Source organism: Typopeltis vanoorti, chromosome 11, assembly GCF_054136105.1.
Source record: "Typopeltis vanoorti isolate ZY-2024b chromosome 11, IOZ_Tvanoo_1.0, whole genome shotgun sequence".
Lineage (NCBI taxonomy): Eukaryota > Metazoa > Arthropoda > Arachnida > Uropygi > Thelyphonidae > Typopeltis > Typopeltis vanoorti.
Window position 1 is genome coordinate 49,436,141 of NC_143559.1, and position 19,173 is coordinate 49,455,313.

General features: G+C 35.4%; 1 protein-coding gene across 5 annotated transcripts in view; it reads right to left on the reverse strand.

The window, feature by feature from the left end:
- The window catches only part of LOC150101564 (ciliated left-right organizer metallopeptidase-like), a 332,876-nt gene that overhangs the window by 51,165 nt on the left and 262,538 nt on the right, over positions 1 to 19,173 (reverse strand). For all 5 annotated transcript variants that reach the window (XM_090400565.1, XM_090400567.1, XM_090400566.1 and 2 more), the window contains exons 14-15: positions 12,384 to 12,491; positions 2,557 to 2,692 (exon numbers count right to left, since the gene is read on the reverse strand). In XM_090400565.1, the coding sequence (XP_090256691.1) occupies positions 2,557 to 2,692; positions 12,384 to 12,491 (244 nt within the window). The remainder of the gene's footprint in view (positions 1 to 2,556; positions 2,693 to 12,383; positions 12,492 to 19,173) is intronic.

The window sequence follows — 19,173 nt, forward strand, 5'->3', positions numbered from 1 at the left end:
TTTTTAAACTGACATCTCAATTTGGAATTTTTAAAAGCTCTAGCATTAATGATTGATATCCTACAGGAATTATCATATCTGTCAGGAGCTCTACAAAGTCGCAATATAAGTATTATAAGGGCTAACTTCTTAATCATGTGAACAATTAATGATTTTAAAAATTCTGTAGGTTCTTATTAATCTAAAATTTATACCATGTTAAAATCAAAAGAGCTTGAAGGAATAGCAATTGAAAGCAAAATCAGATTTCACAAACTACTGCGAGATATATTACTAAACTCTCTTATAATGTCTTTAAAGGAGAGATTAATGCAGCAAAGTAATTTTAAACTTAAAAATGAAAATTATGAGGATTTGAAAGATGAAGAACTGAAAAACATTTTAAATGTATGTTATCCTGAAACATGGAATAAGGTATGTGTCCGTGGTTAGAAGAAGAAAAGAGAATAAGATCTTTAAATTTTATTTGAGATATGAGATTAAAATTAATGATTTTAGAGATTTAGTGGAAATGGCTTTGACTGGGAAGTTACAAAACGAAATTCTCAGCATGGTGAGAAAAGCCAAGTGATTATGGCAACAATTGCAGTTTGCAGCACTGAAGCCGAACGAGCTTTTGGAGTGTTCAGATTTGTGTGCTGGTGGGATCATAGTTTATAGGAAGGTAGGGTAGAATGATCTAGAATTAAGGAGTCAGCCTTACCTGAGTAATCTAATTGGTTTAAAACCACAGTGGCAGTGGCATTTCTCTTGTCTGCTTTGGTAATTTTTTTTTTTTTTGATAGGTTGCTTTTTTGGTGGTTTAGCTTGGGTGAGTACATTGGCTACATCCAGTCTGATGGTGTTGTAGCAATATGGTTGGGAAGGCTCAGAATACCTTATTCTATTTGGATCATTATTTCTTCTACTGGAATTTTTTTAGGTGCTAGTGCATAGTCACGGCCACATACAAGTGCGCTAATTGCTTTAGGGTGAGTGATGATAGCTTTACTGCTGTGTTTGGAAGTGGTTCAGGCTTGGAAGCTGAGTTATTTTGTAGACTTTCATTTCTTGATGAGCCGACATTGTATTCATTGAAATTCTTTGTCAGCTGAAGTGTTCGAGACATTGGAAAGGATCATTCAAAGGTTGATATTCAGTGTCACAGCAAGCTCTTCTTTCAATGCACGGATAGCTTCGTTAGTGTGGGCTAGGAGAATACGAGGCAGGGGCAATCTCTTCCTTCAGAAGAGTGAAGATAGTGCACCTGTAAATGAGAGAGCCTTTAGTGAAGTGACTGGTGTTTGAATTTCACACAATTCAGGCTCATGTTATTATCCCAGCAGTGTATCAAAAAGGTTAATCTATTCAGTTGTTTGAATATCTTCATGACGGGCCTTGTATGCAATAGAATTGCCATGGATGACAGTCATTCTTCTAGATAGGTTTATATGTTGTTACTCTCATAACTATTAATTTTTTCAGGAAATAAAAACATATACTAAAATAGTAATTATAAAAGACTAATTAATACTTTCCTATATTTTGGCAAAGTTACATTGTCATCATCAGGGATCACAAAAGAACAATGATATGTGCACTCAACCACTAACACTGGGTAAATGAGGCTAATTTGCCTGGATCTGTTCCTAAGCTAATATAAGTTCTGGACTGGTGAGCCAACATAAAATTTTCCAGGCTCGGCCTATATGGATCACATTATTAAGGAAAGTGTCATTAAACCTGATACTGCTTTAATCAGATGATGCCATCTTTAAATTAAATAAACCCAGTACAAGTCTGCAGAAATAAACTAAAAAAGTGTATCAACATATGGAATGCATTCATACAGTAAATAGAACTTATTATCCTGATTTATGCTCACATGTAGACCAACACTTCACCATGCAGATGTCCTAAATCAAAATCCAATGAAATAGATTGGTTAATCCTTATTCTGGGAGTGCGTTGTCTGCATATATGTGTGTTCACAGGGCCAGTTTGCCTGTTTTGAGGAACAAAAAACCCTCTACCTCTGTCTGAGACCGACTAACTCACCATTTGATTGAAAACACCTGATAAATGGTGATAAAGGGTCTTCATGACATAGATGGGATTCGAACCTGGATCTTTCCAAACAAAGGACTTGCCTAACCCAAATGAACTATGGAGGCTCGAGATAGCACTTAATGCGAATGAAATATTTTAAATAAATTGCATATGATATCTAGAGACATGCAAGTTGTTATTATTATTAATACATTCAAATATATAAAAAAAGTGTAATTACTGTTTTACCAGAAGCAGAACATAAATGCACAACAATTACAATGATTATATCTGAATGTTCAAACACATTCAAGTGAACTTAATCACTTTTAATTCTAATAGGTCTCAATCACAACATTTTTTAAAAATTTATTTTCCAATGTTAATTAAAGCTATATAATTACATAATATAATAAAATAAAGAATTGTTAGTAATGCAAGCGAAAACATACAATAGTTGGTAGTCTTAAGTTAATTAAAAACATCAGATACATATACTTTGCTTTGGAGAAACATAAAAATACTTACCCTTGCTAAAAAGATAGTCTGGGAATAAGTGCGGCATTTTGTGTTTTCCTTTGAAGGAAATCATGCTTTCTGGCATGACATTTAAGCAGAAATAGTTTTCATCAGGACAAAGCAAAGTTGCATTTTCCTGTTTCACCTATAAAATTTATAAACTCACTTGAAAAAAATAAGTTTATATCTTCTTATAATGCACAATGCATTTTCCTAAAGCATGCAGCTGTTTTTCCCACCTCTCCCACCACTATTTCTAGAATACTTTGTGAACATTCAGATGTAGATGACACAAAAATACAAGTATCGGTTAATATAATGGTATACAATTCAAAGATTGCAGGGAGGAGAGGTGTTGTTGTTTTTTAACTATCATTTTGGAAAGTTGAGATACCATTCACTCAGCCAACCATGCTATCATATCTTATTCCCTCAGTCATATGGTTGGTGGGGGTGGCTACATGCTACCATATCATACTCAACATGTAATTTGCTTACTTCAAGCCACTCAGGAAGTCCTAATAATTATATCACATTAAGTTGACATGCTACACTGAAACACACAACAACAATAATAAAATTGAAGTTTTTTTCATTCTCAAAGGGCTAAACTGAAAATAACAAATGGGACTAATTTTGCTTTGTGGCTACCTATCATGAGTATTATTATTATCAGGGATCTCCAGTGAGCCTAGGGCTCACTGGAGGTCTCCGATAATAATAATAGGTCTTGCCACTTAAACAGAACAGTTTGCATAGACAAACTGTGCAAACTGTTCTGCTCACTACTCTGTGAGATAAAAATCTAGCTCTCACTCCTTCTTAACTATAAAGAAACTTAACTTCCTCTTGTCCTCTTCTTACCTTTTGAAAAATTTTGTCCATCAATATCCTATAACACCCTTTCAGAATGTTAATAAGGCCTCTATCTCACTGTCCTCTTTCTCCTGTTAAATGATGTCTGCAGCCACATAATCTCAATCTATCTGTCCTCATAATGTACAATTCATAATTATCAATATCATCTTTGTAACTCTTCTTTGAACTCTTTCCACAACTTCTTTTATGCATCTCTCATAAATTTTTATTATTTGGTCCTTCACAGCTTTTTTTTTTTTTCCGGGGGGGACTTCACCACATGCATAAATTTCATAAATGAAACAAAAAGTCTGAACTATTCAACCTAAGGCCTACAAGGTAAAATACAAAAATGGGGTGGGAGAACTAGGAACACCTAAAGCACATGGATGTCATAGTAAGAAATCAGAAAGCACATAAAGAAAGACAATTTCATTGTAGATAACAAAATTTCTAAATCACAAAACAATTTTTAAAAAATCATAAAAAAAACAATAAAATCTCATTAAAAAAAATCCAACCAAAAAACCTTAACATTAATTCTTATCTAAAAAAAATTCCATATCCACTTCACCAACATTCCTGGTATAAACAGCAATATAAAAGATGTGTATCACATCTACAGTCATCTAAAACCAGAATTACTATTCCTAATACAACCCCAGCTGGTGACTTCAACATTCTATCCACCTCAAATGTCAAAACGATACATGACACAGTTCCTTCTATCATAAGTGCAGCATTTGTGCATTAATCAGAACTGACATCCCATGTTGGACGGTTGGACACTGGAAAACCTCAAATCCTCCCTGTTTTATCTGCTTTGTCTAAAAATTTCCTTACCAGACCAATCTCTCACTTTCATTTGTTGTCTCTATAGCTCCCTAAACTCTAATAATCATTCTGACCTCTTCAAATCTCTCTCTAAAGCTCAATTTTCTGCAGTCAAAACATCGTAATAGTGAGGTCATCCTTCTTGGGGACTCTGATGTCCACAATTCAAATTGGCTTCCCTTCTCCATTTTCACCAACCAAGTATGCAGGGATGCTGAAGTAGTTGCCATTAACAATGATCTATCATAGATCATCAATCTTCCTACCAGAATACCTGACAATCCCCTCCAATCTGCCAACACACTTGATCTCTTTTCAAGTTCACCTTCCAAATATACTGTGGCTGTCAGTTCTTCTCGTGGTAACTCAGACCATGACTTCGAAAAGTCTCCGTTGCTATGGAACAACCTTCGCCCAACAATTCTCAGTCTCATGTCCTTTGGCATTACAAGGATACCAAATGGGATGATCTCTGTGACTTATACTTCTCTTTCCATGATCTAACTATTGCTTCAATTCTCTCAATCCAAATACCTGCCCAGACGGAATAACAGAACCTATCCTCACAGGAATAAAGGCATTCATCCCTCATTCCACCCAAAATGCCAGGTTACCATCCAAGCCTTTGTTCTCAAAAAAGTAGTAGTAGTAGTAGAAGAAAGAAATGTAGTAGAAAAAGAAAAACTCAGCATACCACGAGTGGCTCAAGACCAAAACTCCAGCTGTTCCCACCAACTATATCACAGCTGTAAAAGAACCATTAACAAATCCAAATCAGACTTTGTAAAGATAAAATGTAGCAAGCTCACCCCCCCCGTCCAAATGGCAGTAGTGTATTCTGGTCCCTTGCCAAGGAGATTGGGCACAACTTTTGTCCAGTCATGTTTCCTCTGCTCTCATATCTAGATGATACCATAAACACCTCACACAAAGACAAGGCCAAATTACGGACATCTCTATTCCTGAGGAAAATACCTCTCACCTTACTGAGAACTGCTACTCCATGTCACCCAGAGTCTTCTGCCAGAAAGAAATCTGAAGAATTCTTAATAACATGAACACAAACAAGGCATCTAGTCAAATAAGTAAAAGTCAGCCAACAAACAACCATCCAAATGCTTTCACGTCTGTTCTTGCTCTCTAAAACTTTGGAGACGGTCATCAACAGCCAACTTCTGCACCATCTGGAGAGCCACCAACTAATCAGCAACCAGCAATATGATTCTGCCACTCTCAATCCACAAATGATCTTCAAGCCTTCACTACCCACCTCCAGACTTAATAAGCCTTGAAAAAATTCTGAGAAACTCATAAAACCTTCACCTGACATCTCAAAAGCATTTAATCAGATTTGGAAGAGGGGCCTACTTAGCAAACTGCCATTCAGTGGTCTTCTGCCTTCCACTTTCTGTAACTGGATCGAACTTTCTCACTGGCCACTCACTACAAGTCATGGTGGATGGCTTCCCCCTCTTCAGATCCCCCCCCCCCAATGCTAGATTCTGTACCTCTCACCCACTCTTTTCCTCCTGTATACAACTGATCCACTTTCACAGACTTCAAATCCTATCCACAGCATTGAAAATGAGAGTACGCTGAATTCTTCCTTTTCATTTGACAAACTTGTAGCCAGGGCTGGCGGAAGTAGGCATGCAAAAGCATGCGGGCGCTGCTATGAAGGGGCGCCGCTGCCGGGGCACCGTTCATAAGTTCATTTTTAAGAAACAAAATTTTTATCATAAAAACAAAAAATTCTTAGAATGATCAATGTTAAAATAAATAAGGCCGGATACACTGAATAAAAATTTTAAAAAATTGTATACTGCCGCCTCTTTGATCAGCTGGTTGTTTACAACTTTGGCAGCTAGAGCAGGCTAAATGCTTGCCTACAGAATGTTGTGTCTACTGCAGTCTATCTAACGTGAAATGATGAATGGCTTTTATGTGTAGAAATGAATTTTCATACAAAACATTTGTTGCTTGTTGCTAGTTAACCAGTCATATGGGACGCATCTCAGTAGGCTACTGACAGTAGCGCAGTGCAGACTATTATTTCGTCTCTGTGTAGTGTTGTGTAACAATTTCTTGTGGGTATAAAATAGAATTGGAATCAAAAATTAAAAAAAAGTTATCCGGTGCACAAAATCGTACGCATCATGCTGCAAAAGAAGCAGATGTTAAGAAACAAACTGGGGCTCTTAATAAATTTGTTAAAATATTAAAATATTCTGATGCAGATTGTAGCCAACTTGATACATCAGAAATCAGAGTTGAAGAACCGTGCATATCATCCAGTTTTCATGAAAGTACTATTGCAACTATTGAACAAGACAACAAGACGCATGATTTAAATGAAAAACAGGAGAAGATTTAGTTGTAGTTGACCACGACACTAACACATTGTTAGTCTCTGTAAATTTAGAAGATCCAGGTGAATGGGGAAATAGTGATGAAAAATTAGTTGTTTTAATTGGCCTGTTCAAAAGAAAATAATATATCCCAGAGATACATATGGTCATAAATTTGGCGACACGTATTATAACAGAAAAATGGTGAGCTCGTGCCAAGAACATGGCTCATTTATTCCGAAACTTTAAATTCTGTTTTTTGCTTTTGTTGCAAACCTTTCGCACTTACCGAATCAAGTAGTCTTGTAGAAGGTTATAACGATTGGAGAAATGTAAGTACAACTTTGCATAGCCATGAGACTAGTTTAACTCACATGAAAAATTTCTTAAAATGGAAGGAAGTCGATAAAAATTTAAAAAACAAAACTACTATTCATTGCCAGACTCAATGGAAAAGAAACATTGGAGTGTTTTAGAACGCTTCATTGAAATTATAAAATTCCTTGATAGCCAAAACTTAGCTTTTCGCGGATCATCTGATAAATTATATGAAAGGAATAACGGCAATTTTTTAAAATTAGTCGAACTGTTTGCGAAGATTGATCCCGTTATGGAAAATCATGTTGAAAGGGCCCTACAACGAAACAATAGAATACACTATTTGAGTAAAGACAGTCAAAATGAAATATTGGAAACTTTAAGTAACACAATCAGGGATACAATTTTATTATCAATTCGAAAATCTAAATATTATTCCATAATTTTAGACTGCACACCTGATGTAAGTAAAACAGAACAAATGACCATTATTATTTGCTTTGTTTCCTGTGACAATGGAATTGTCAAGATCAGGGAAAACGTTTTAGGTTTTGCAGATATATCAGATTCCACAGGACATTGTTTATGTGCAACAATAATGGAACAACTGGAAAAATGGAACATTCCCATTGAAGACATGCGAGGTCAAGGGTATGACAATAGGGAAAATATGAAAGGGAAAAAATATGGGCTCCAAAATTTGCTTTTAAACAAAAATCCTCGAGCTTTTTACGTGCCATGTGCTGCTCATACTCTAAATTTAATCATTAACGATGCAGCCAAAGTGAATGCAGATACAATTAGTTTCTTTGCAATTATTCAAGAAATATACAATTTCTTTTCATTCTCTTGGGCAATCCTTTTAAAGTTCGTAAAAAAATTAACATTGAAACAGCCATCAGAAACACGATGGGAATCTGCCCTCTACAATATCAGTTACGAGAAATTTACGATGCACTTTTTGAAATTTTAAATAATGAAAATTTTAATAAAGAAACTCAGCATGAAGCACAAACATTATGTGCTAAAATAAAGGACTACAAATTCTCTCTTATAACTGGGCATGATTTACTTAACAGAATAAACCCTGTGAGTAAAATGCTTCAAGACAAAAATATGAACATTACACTTGCTTTAGAATCTATTGAAAACTTAAAAATATTCTTACAAGAGTATCGATCAGATACAAATTTTAAAGAAGTTCTAAAACGGCAAAAGAACTAAGTGAAGAAGTGGACGGAGAACAAGAATTTAAAACTGGTATGGAAGTCTGACGATGAAAGAAGACACGACAATTTGACTACGAGCATCATGACGAAACGCCACAATCGCCAGAAGATAAATTTAGAGTGGATGTGTTTTATACACTTCTAGATGTTGCAATGTGTTCGTTAATAGAACGTTTTGAACAACTAAAAACATATTATGATAATTTCAATTTCTTGTATAGATTACTACAAATTAATAACGAAGATTTACGAAAAAATTGTGACGATTTAGAGGTTCTCTTGAAGGACGGCAACAATAAAGACGTAAATGCAATAGAACTATATGACAAGTTATGTACTTTCCGGGGTATTTTTCGGAAGAATAATTTAAATATTCAAAACCTTTTCGATATTAATTTTATTGTGTCCAATAATTTATCTTTCCCTAACTTTTCAATTGCTTTAAGAATATTATTAACCTTACCTGTTAGTGTAACGAGCGGTGAACGTTCCTTTCCCAAGTTGAAATTGATTAAAACCTACTTAAGAACAAGAATGTCACAATAAAGGCATGTTAGTTTGGTGTTAATAGCCATTGAAAATGATATATGTGCGGAATTAGACGTTAAGACCATTATTTCTAATTTTGTGAATATGAAATCAAAAACCCTAAAATTTTAATTAAAAAAAAATTCAAGTATATTTATGTAATTTAATTTATTTTCTGTTGTTCTATAAAGATGTTATTTTTTTGAATACTTATATTAAATGTTCTAATTATTTCTGAATTCTTTTCTTATTTTCTCATCTATCTTGAGTTTCTTTTATTTTCCTAAAAGATAGTTAAACTTATAAAAATTATTAAAAATTTTTTACAAGTTACTAAGAATTTAGTAACTTGTAAAATGCAAGAATTTTTTAAACTTTAGTTCAAATAAATTTTAACTTTAATTAAAATTCATTTTAATTTTGTTAGCGATTCGGGTCAGTGAGAAGGGTTCGTTACATTAGGAACCAACGTGTGGCTGTTCTGTCAAAATTTATTTAAGAAATTTCAAATAATTTAAATTTTTATTACCGTAAAAGAACCACACACGCCTGGATCGTTACAGGGGCGCTTAGATAGACGTTGCATGCGGGCGACAAAGACCCTAGCACCGGCTCTGCTTGTAGCACCCATTGTTAGAACCCTCCAGATCCACTGCAACCAATGTCCTAAGCATCACTTAGGACATTGGTTGCAGTGGATCTGGAGGGACATCCATGAAATCATAAATTAGGACATCCTTGAAATCATAAAAACAAAAGCTACAGCTAATGAACACCCATTTACAGGCCAGCTTGAAACTACTGGAACCAACTTCTCTGCTTCCTCTTTCATTCCATCTACTTATGTTCTGTGGAACAGCTTTCCCAAAGAATACAACTTTCAGCAGTTGAAACAAAACAAAAAAAAAATGTGAAGAGATTCCTCCTTTCTTCTTACTTTCATGCCTACACATGGCGCAGATACTGTAGTTTATGCAACCTCTCAAATATGGGTCAGATATAAAAAGTAGAGCTTGCCAATTGTAATAAAAAAAATCAGAAATTGGATAGTCTGAGAATAAGCTGTATTTAATTGTAAGTCTTCTAAAATTGCAAAATTGAGAAAATTTTATAGAATGACCAAATAAAAATGGCCATAATAATTATGCCAAAAAAATCTAAATTACACACACACACACTGCTTGGAAAGAAGTCAACAGACACTACAGTGTGAGGAACAAACAGCTATGACACCTTAAGATGTAGGACCACCTTTCACTGCAATGATTGCAGTAATCCTACCGGGCATACATTTTACAAGTGTATGATAGCAATCAATGGGAATTTTGAACAATTCTTCCTGTAGGCAAGTAATAAGGTACTGGACTGTTGTAGGGCAGATGCCAATTGGCCTCACCAGATGCTCCCATTCATCCCACCCAGGTTCACTAGGGTTGAGATTAGGGATCTGTGGAGGCCGGTCAAGTGTGGTGATGTTCACGTCAACAAACCATGCAATTACAGCAGTAGCAGCCTTATGATATGGTGCATGTCTTGCTGAAAGAGACAATAGTCAGTTCCGTAGAAACACCACAAAGTAGGAAGTATTGAATCCAGAATGTTCATATACCTCTCGGAGTTCACTGTTTGTGTCATCACAAACAGAGTTCCAAGGCTAAACTAGGAAAAAAGGACCATACCATCACACTGCCACCTCCAAATTTCATAGTTGGGGTTAAGCACTCTGGTAAGAGACGTTCATTGGGCATCCACCACATCCACACCAGTCTATCTGCTTGGTAGAGGGTGTAGCATGATTCATCGCTCCATAACATAACTTTCCAAGCTTCCACATCTCACTGTACACATGCAAACACTAATTTCTTATCAAGTGTTTGCGATATGCAAACCCCACATTACCAGAACTAACATGCAGCAGTCCTACCATGGAAACACACGTTGTGAGCCTCAGTTCTGGAGGTTTTTTTGTGCAGATTCATGTTCCAGTTGATGCCCGGAATCCCACATTCAACATGTCAGCTGGCGAATGGTAGTTTTTAAATATTAATCTTTGTAGCACCCTACAGTCATGTTTGGTGAATCTGGTGGGCCATCACTGCAGTACCACTTGTAGGTGACTCCCTACACTTCCATCTCAGTATGGTATTATTGATTGTTTGAACTGGGTTTGTCAACAATTTTCCAACCAGATAGGCCTGCAACAAGGCATCCTATCATGCTATGGACAAGGCATGATGTACCTTGTCCATGGAGATGTCTGTTGATTCCTTATCAAGCAGGGTATATAATTTTTTTTCTCCCCCCCACAGTTTGAAGCATAGGGTGACGAAATAATTCCCTTTCAACAAAATCAAACATTATGCAGCTTCAGATGATTTTCTTAGAATGGTACCTAACTAACATTTTCTAGATTCTTTAAAAAGTTTCCCAAGTGTTTGGCTTAGTTACTTACATACTTAATTTCTTCAATTTTTCTCTATATACTTCAAGGGCGCATTCCAATTTAAAAGTTAAGATATGATTTTTTTTTCTTTTCCTGAATTGCTTCTTTGACTTCTTAAATCAATTAGGGAATTTCTATTTTACTATATTTGTAAACAACTTTACCACATGCTTTCAGGCTGTACTGCCAATAATTTTTTCACAGTTTGCCAACAGGGATGCCCCCCCACCCCAATTATGGTTGCAGATTTTAGCCTGTAGTGTACATCTTCAAGATCTTTGACTTTCATTGTTTTTGAAACTTTCATACAAATTTGCCTTTCATTGCAATATCCTTTTATAACAAGACAAACAAGATGGTAATAACCTCTATTTGAAATACCATGTAGGCTTTTGTTTCTGTACTGGTCTAATGATATCACTATCAACAATAACATACTCAAAAAGATATTTCTTCTGTATTCCATTTGCACATCTTATGATGAAGATGGTGTTAGTAAATCTGGCAAATATTTATCATTATTGGTAGATCTAACCTTTTCTTGAAATGATTTTAGAAGTATGGAATTCATTTTCTACTCTGTTTAGATTTCCAGCAAGAACTAAATTTTCTTTCTTGCATATATCAGCTGCCCCTTATTACATCTCAAAGAATTTCTCTATTTTTTCAGTACTAGAACTTCTAATAGTAGATTAGCACAAAATATTTGCATTGTTCTGATTTTCCATCTTGAAAGTGCCACTGATCTACACTACCTGATTTAATCAAATTATAATTAAAAGGATAAGTCTTGTCTCTCTCTCTTATTTTAACCCAATTGCCAATTATTATTCCTGTAATTTCTGTGCTCTTTTTCACTGATATACATATCTTCAGCTTTGTTGAAGCTGATGTTCTAATGTCTAACTGCTCACCATTCATTTCAGCTTGGTCCCTAACAAATAATAATAATAATATGGATACAGTGTCACTCTGATTGAACAAGATGCCATCTAAGATACTGTTTAATCATACATACAATCAACATAATGAAAAATCAGTATAATTTTTCGTTATGATGCACACATTTCTGTTTCAACTAAATTGGCTGAAACATAACAAATGTCAGCCCTCCTTGTTCATTCAACTAGGTGGATACCAAACTAATAACAAAGTGCACTTTAAGAAGATGAGGTTGTACATTGGATCAAAAATCCTGGTCAGTTCTCTGCATGAGGCCTTCTTTTAGTTATACAAACATATATAAAATACATCAAAATAAAACATTTAAATTCTAACCTTAATATTAACCACTGTTTTAAATGGACATGAAATCCATGTATCATTCACTAAAATTTCTAATGCTGATTCATTCTTGCAAAAAGTGGAAGCACAAGCAGCTGTCACCTGGAAAAAAAAAAAGAAAGAGAGAAATATTTGAAACACATTTCTTAATGCAAGAACACTCAGATATAATATTCACAATATAAAAAATTTATTTCAGAGATTACTTATCAAGTGTGTGCAAGTGAAAAATATGGATTCAGCAAAAGTACACTGGTGCAACAAATATGTAAATCTCTTCTCAGTAGGCCTAATGATCACAGAGCATATTTTATACTACCTTATACTATCAGATTTCATCGAAAAAAGAGTTGGGGGGGATCAAATAGACCATCAAAATTGTAAAATGGCATGCATACAAAGTGGGGATGCATCTCAAATATGTGGCAAGAAAAGTGACATTGTAATGTGAGAAGATCCTTTAGTATGAATGAGATGCGATTTTTTTTTGCAATCTGTTGTGCACATCTGGCAGGTGGCTCGCTGCAAAAGCTACAAATATGTCACAAAGAAATGCTTCTTATATGATATCACTTGAAAGAGCAAAAACAATCAGTTGCATAAATAAGTTTTTTGGCTAGGAAGGAAAGTAAATTATACTGGGCAAGAAATTATATCTTCATTTTCATCTTCACATTCTATATGGCACGAGTAAACAAATCTGCACACATGAAGTACTTTCATGACTATTTATTGATAAAGAGCAGATGACTTATAATCATGCTGCCCTAGTACTCATAATACATAGCACACAATCCTTTATACATGTATAATGCCATACACATTTTGGTGAGAATTCACTACCCAGACCAGTTTTAACCATTACTGAGGTGAAAAGGTGGAAAAATTAGTTCATAAACCTGCTACCAGGATTCTGAAGAATTTCATCAGTATTCTATGGACATTATGAGTGATTTAAGAAGCTGTCTAGTCACTCTATCTAGATTGTTTCAGGACTTTAGGCATCTTTTGTTCTACTCCCAGAGAGCACTACATTAAACCTTGATTCTCCTCAGTGATAGAGAAGATCCTACTTCCTCCATAATATGCACTGTCCAGATGACTTTTAATATGGTGTCATCAGCAAAAGATATATGAAGATGCTAAGAGCTAACTCAATGACAGAAGTCATATTTTTTATATGCCAATAGCAAAAAAGGATGGATGATCATGTAATTACAATACTTTGCATTAGAGATAATTGTAGTCTCCCTTTTTTGTTGTTGTTGTCATTGTAAGGAAAATAAATTATATTAATTAAAAAAAGAAATTACATTCTTGTTTTCGTTGTTATTTGACCTAAAAATGAGTAAACAAAAGCTTGAATATGAAATATCTTCATAATCAGGTTCCTTTTTTTATTTATATATTTATTTTTGTTTTTTTATGGAGAACCCATCCATGAAGGGCTATTCAACCTATACTACATTAGTACTGTGAATGGGCATTGAGGAACTTGTTCACATTTGACTTGAAAAGCTGTGAATTGTATTCCTTGCAAAACATGAGATGGCAGACTGTTCTAGAGGGGCAGCAGTGAAGGAGATGAACAAAGAGGAGGAGAAATTTGTTTTGTGGGTTTGGAGTTGAATTGTGAGAGGGTGTTGATTTGCTGCTATATGCATTTGGATGGATTTGATAGAGGGTGGGGAAATTACTGATGCCAATTCTGATGAACAGCAGCCATAGAAGCCATATTTATAGAAGATGCAGGCTCTGGAAACGGAACACCTGTGTGAAAGTAAGTGGAGTGTATTAATGAGAGAGGGGACATCAGTCAATCTAACTGCCCTTTTCTGTATAAAATCCAGTATTTTTAGGGATCTCTTAGGGGCACCACTCTAGATGTGAGAGCAATATTCAATGGTCAGACAGATTTGAAATTTGCAGGGTTAAGAGCTGTTAGGAGTTAAAGTAATGCCTCAAGCAAATGAAAAAACCTTTTTTTTTTTTTTTTTTTTTTTTTTTGCATGCAGAAGAGGTAATATTTGTGATATGTTTGCACCAAGAGAGATTTGTATTATTATTATTATTAAGAGAGACTTCGAGGAAGTCAGAAACTCATCAAGAGAAGCCATACTATTTGCATCAGCTGTTTTTCCTGTTCTTGAATTCACTCACGCTACTTGCACACACGACATCCAACAGCAATCCATTCCAATCACGCACCACTTTGAGAGAAATATCCAGATATCATCCCCTTCTTGACAGCATTCATATCACAGGGTCCAAGAGACTCTTTGGTATCCAATTTGAGCAACATTTTTCTGATCTCTTTCTGGTGAAAGGTCAAACACAGCATTGAGTGTTAAGAGTTTGGAATGGTTGGGGAGCCTTTACCACGATCAGCTATGCAAGAAATGGCAAAGTAGGAAACCAGGTGGTTGGCTTTTTTTCTGTAGGTGATGATGCAGCTGTACCATCTAGGTGTAATAGTGGTGTGAGTGGTGTTGGGCAAAAATTATGGTCAATAGTTTGGCTAGAGCCCAGAAGGCATGTGGCTACCATTTGGACAGGATGCAAATTTCCTGCTTTTTAGCTCTCTCAAAATCAGTTTTCAATATGGTGATAATTTTCTTGCAGCAATTCTGGGCTTTGGTGTAAGCAGTATAGGAAGATGGAGTTTTGCATGCAAGTCAGTTGTAATATGCTTAACTCTTTTTTTTTTTTTTTTCATGCAGCACTGTTGCACTTGTAGGAGAACCAGAGCTTAGATACTGGACAATAATTTAGGGTGGAGCAAGAAATAAATGTTTCCATGCCAATAGAAGAATTATTTTGGTGATATGTTCTGCACATAGCTTTGGATCAGATGGCTGGAAACAGTAATCTGACCAGGGAAAAGTTGCGAAGATAATCCCACTTGGCTTTCTTGTAATGCTATACAATGCATGGATATGAGTGGTTTTGTACATGTTGCTACAAGGGGGGAGAGATGTGCACTCAATTGTGGTCTGAGCTGTCTAGAGGACAGACAACATTCACACTGGTTACTAGTGAGGAAGAGATCCAGGATGTTTGGGGAGTGGTTGTGGTTTTCTATTATTTTAGTGGGCATGTGAACAATTTACATGAGATCATTTATGGACTGCAAATGTTTCTGCCTCTCTACCTGCTTGATTTGGGCAGTTAGAAGCAGGCAACCACCTGGTGTTGTAAACACTGAAGTCACCAAAGAAGATGTGACTTCACTGTTAGGAGAGTTGGTTTGAAAAAAGTAAAAAAATCAACATTGAGGCAAAGGTAATGGAAGAGTTCAGAGTGGTTGTTAGCATTAGAATAGCAGTAGAGACAGAATATGAATTTTGTAGAATGAGGTAGAGTGATTTTTTAGCCAAAGGTCAAAATTGAGAGATCACAGGTTGCGTACTCTTTGGTATGGTATAGGAAGTAGAAGTGAACATCACCATATAACAGATATTTGAATTCACATCAAGTTACTCCCAAGTTACTCCTATGGCTGATACATGCATTATACATGCCTGAGAAGTATGTGTGTGCATTATGAGTTTATATATATATAACCTTTTGTGAGGGTGGGCGAATCCCATCTACAAAAGGTTGCCATACATAGAATTAGTACCATAGGTGAACTAAGTGTTACATATTCTGAACACCCTGCTTTACAGATCAAACATGGAACTTCTTAAATTTATAGACACTTTAAGCCTTATTGTCTTACCCTGGTTGATGAAATTCATCTTCCACCTAAAATAATCTCTGAAGTAGTAAAGAATTCGTCTGCAACTTCTGTTTGCTCGTGCATTGGTAAAAAATAAATAAATAAATAAAATAATATAATTTCTCGTTAATGCATAAATTGGCAAAAACAAATGTGTGGAGAACTTCAAAGCAGATCATAAAGAAATTGTACTGTTCAAAACATCCAAAGGAAACATCACAAAGTGAAATATCATACTGAATAAACTACTCAACATAATTACATTTTAATTTTTCCATCTAATGCAGTCATCCATTGTCTTACGTCCACTTAAAGATATGTCACTGATCCCATAAGGGAATAAATAACATTTTTGACTATACTTTCCATCAAGATGCAAGCGAGAGTAAAGTAAAAAAGGTTCCTATTTAGCAATCATGCTAAGTGGCAACAGCGCATTCAGCAGCAACCACCCTCGGCAGTCAGCATGTGTCTTCAGCAGTTCCTCTGTTGATTTTGTGTTTGAGAAATAGATTATTTCTCCTTTACTAAAATAAAGAGCCAAAAGGCTTCAATTCGGCAATGCAAAATTATATAAATTAAGTGGATATTAAATCCAACATAATTTCAGAGCCAAATACAGAAACTATAAAAGTTTTGTATTTGAAAGATGACCAGAGAGCTTGCAGGAATACACTTCCCGCCATACTACGAGTTGCCCTAGCCAAATCTAATAGCAAGCACACATGCTGAAGCACCCGTATATGCCGACTATTGGTCCATTTTAATAAGGTTTCACTGGTCTGACAGCTGTTTCAAACTCATTGGTTTTCGTCAGAGACAAGCAGAATTTATTGTTAAATATTTTATGCTATTTTGTGCAATATGGCCTCTACATGCCCAATCAGAAAACCTAGTGAAGAATCACAGAAAAAGAGGCGAACAATTGATCTTGAAACGAAGTTGCAAGTTATAAAGTAACAGGAATCTGGTAAGTCCCTCAATGTGATCACACATGACTTTGGATGGTTTCATTCTACAGTGATGACCATTTTGAAAAATAAGGATAAAATTGTAGTAGAGGTTGTGAAAGGATTTGCTTCCATTAAACTGATGATAGTGATGAAGCAACAACAATTTCCTATCAGTGATATGGAAAAGCAATTTTCATCATGGACAGAGGACCTGAACCAAAAGCACGTATCCCTTAGCACTATAACCATAACCACTAAGGGACTAAGTCTCTTCAACATGTTGAAGGAGGAAGCAGGGCCTGATTATGAATTCACACTTCTTCTGGTTGGATCATGAGATTCAAGCAGCATTTTGCACTGCATAATGTGAAAATGTGTGGTAAAGAATGTATGAGAAGGCTGCCAAAGAGTTTGTGGAGAAATTGGATAAAATGATTACAGAGGAAAATTATTTGCCACAGCAAATATTTAATATGGATGAGACTGCCTTGTTTTAGAAAAAAATGCCCGAGCAGACATTCATCCACAAAAAACTAAACTCTATGCCTGGTTTCAAAGCTCTTAGAGACCGTATAACGATTCTGCTGATGATTCCATCAGGAAGCATACTCTTCCAATTCATTATCGGAGCAATAAGAAGTCATGGATGACTCAAAAATTGTTAGAGGATGCCTTAACTGTTATGCGAATGAAATGGAAAGCTATTGTGTGAAAGAAAATGTAGAATTTAAAATTTTATTAATTCTAGATAATGCTCTAGGTCATAGAGCATTATAACAGCAGGCCTGCAGGCCACATGCGGGCCTGCTGTTATAATAAAAACTATATTAAATTATATGTATTATTAATTTAGCTATTAGTTTCAAGCTATTTAGCTAGTAGTCATCGTTGAACATCGACTTTGATGAACTTGTTGCCGACATGAACGCCCAGTGTTCTCATTAAGTTGTGTTACATGTAAAAAAACAAGAAATATGTAATTAAATTTGATTTAACAACTTATATTTAAATCAATCAAGTAAAATGATTTAACAAATATAGTAATTCAATACATATAACTATTGCCTTGAAAAAAATGCAGAGTGCAGCCCATGATGCTACCACTCATCATATATTGACCCTCGTATAGAATGAAGTTGGCCACGCATGCTCCAGGTCATCCATCTTACATTGGTGATCTTCACCCCAAGATCAAGGTCATGTTTCTCCTTCCAAACACTATTTCATTGATCCAACCGATGGATCAGGAAGTTCTTGCAGTGTTTAAGGCTTATTATCTATGTAGAACTTTTTCACAAGCCATTTCTGCCACTGAAGGAAATTATCAGACTCAGACTCTCGTGCAATTCTGGAAAGCATTCAATATTTATCATGCTATTAAAAACATTGATATGCCTTGGGATGAAGTGACCTCTCAATGTATGAGTGGCATATGGAAAAAGACATCAAAAAGGTTTGTGTACGATTTTGGAAGTTTTGAAAAAAAAATAGTGGGCAATCTGAATCTGAAACAATCTGAATCTCGAAGTGAATGATGACAAAATAATTCAACTCATAGAAATTGCCCCCTGTTGACCAACAAACAATTGGTCAAACTGGAGAAACAACGCACTGCAGAAGAGGAATAACAAGAAAAAGAAGAGGGGGGGGAAGAGAAACAAGAAGAGGTAGTAGGTAGTTAAACAAATCACAGTGAAGGATCTTGCAGAAATGTTCTCAAAATGGTTGAAGTAGCATTCAACAATGGACCCCATTGTTGAATGCTACTTATTAGTAAAAAGGAAAGTATATGATGCATTTGCTTACTATTAACAAATTTATGATGAAAAGAAGAAGTGGAATAAGCAAAGCACATTGGATATTTTCATCAAAAAACAAACAAAGGTTGCACCAGAAGAACCACAGCCTGGTTCTTCCAATAGGGAAGGTAATGAAGATGTGATTGTGGAGGAAGATTTGGGTGATTATTCTCCTGCTTTATAGTGGCAGTAATGCACGTTTTATAAGGTTTAAAAATTAAAATGATAGTATACTTATTACGGTTTTATTTAATGTTGGTTTAATGCAGTGGTCTTAACCAGTGTTCCCCAGAACACTTGTGTGTTCTGCG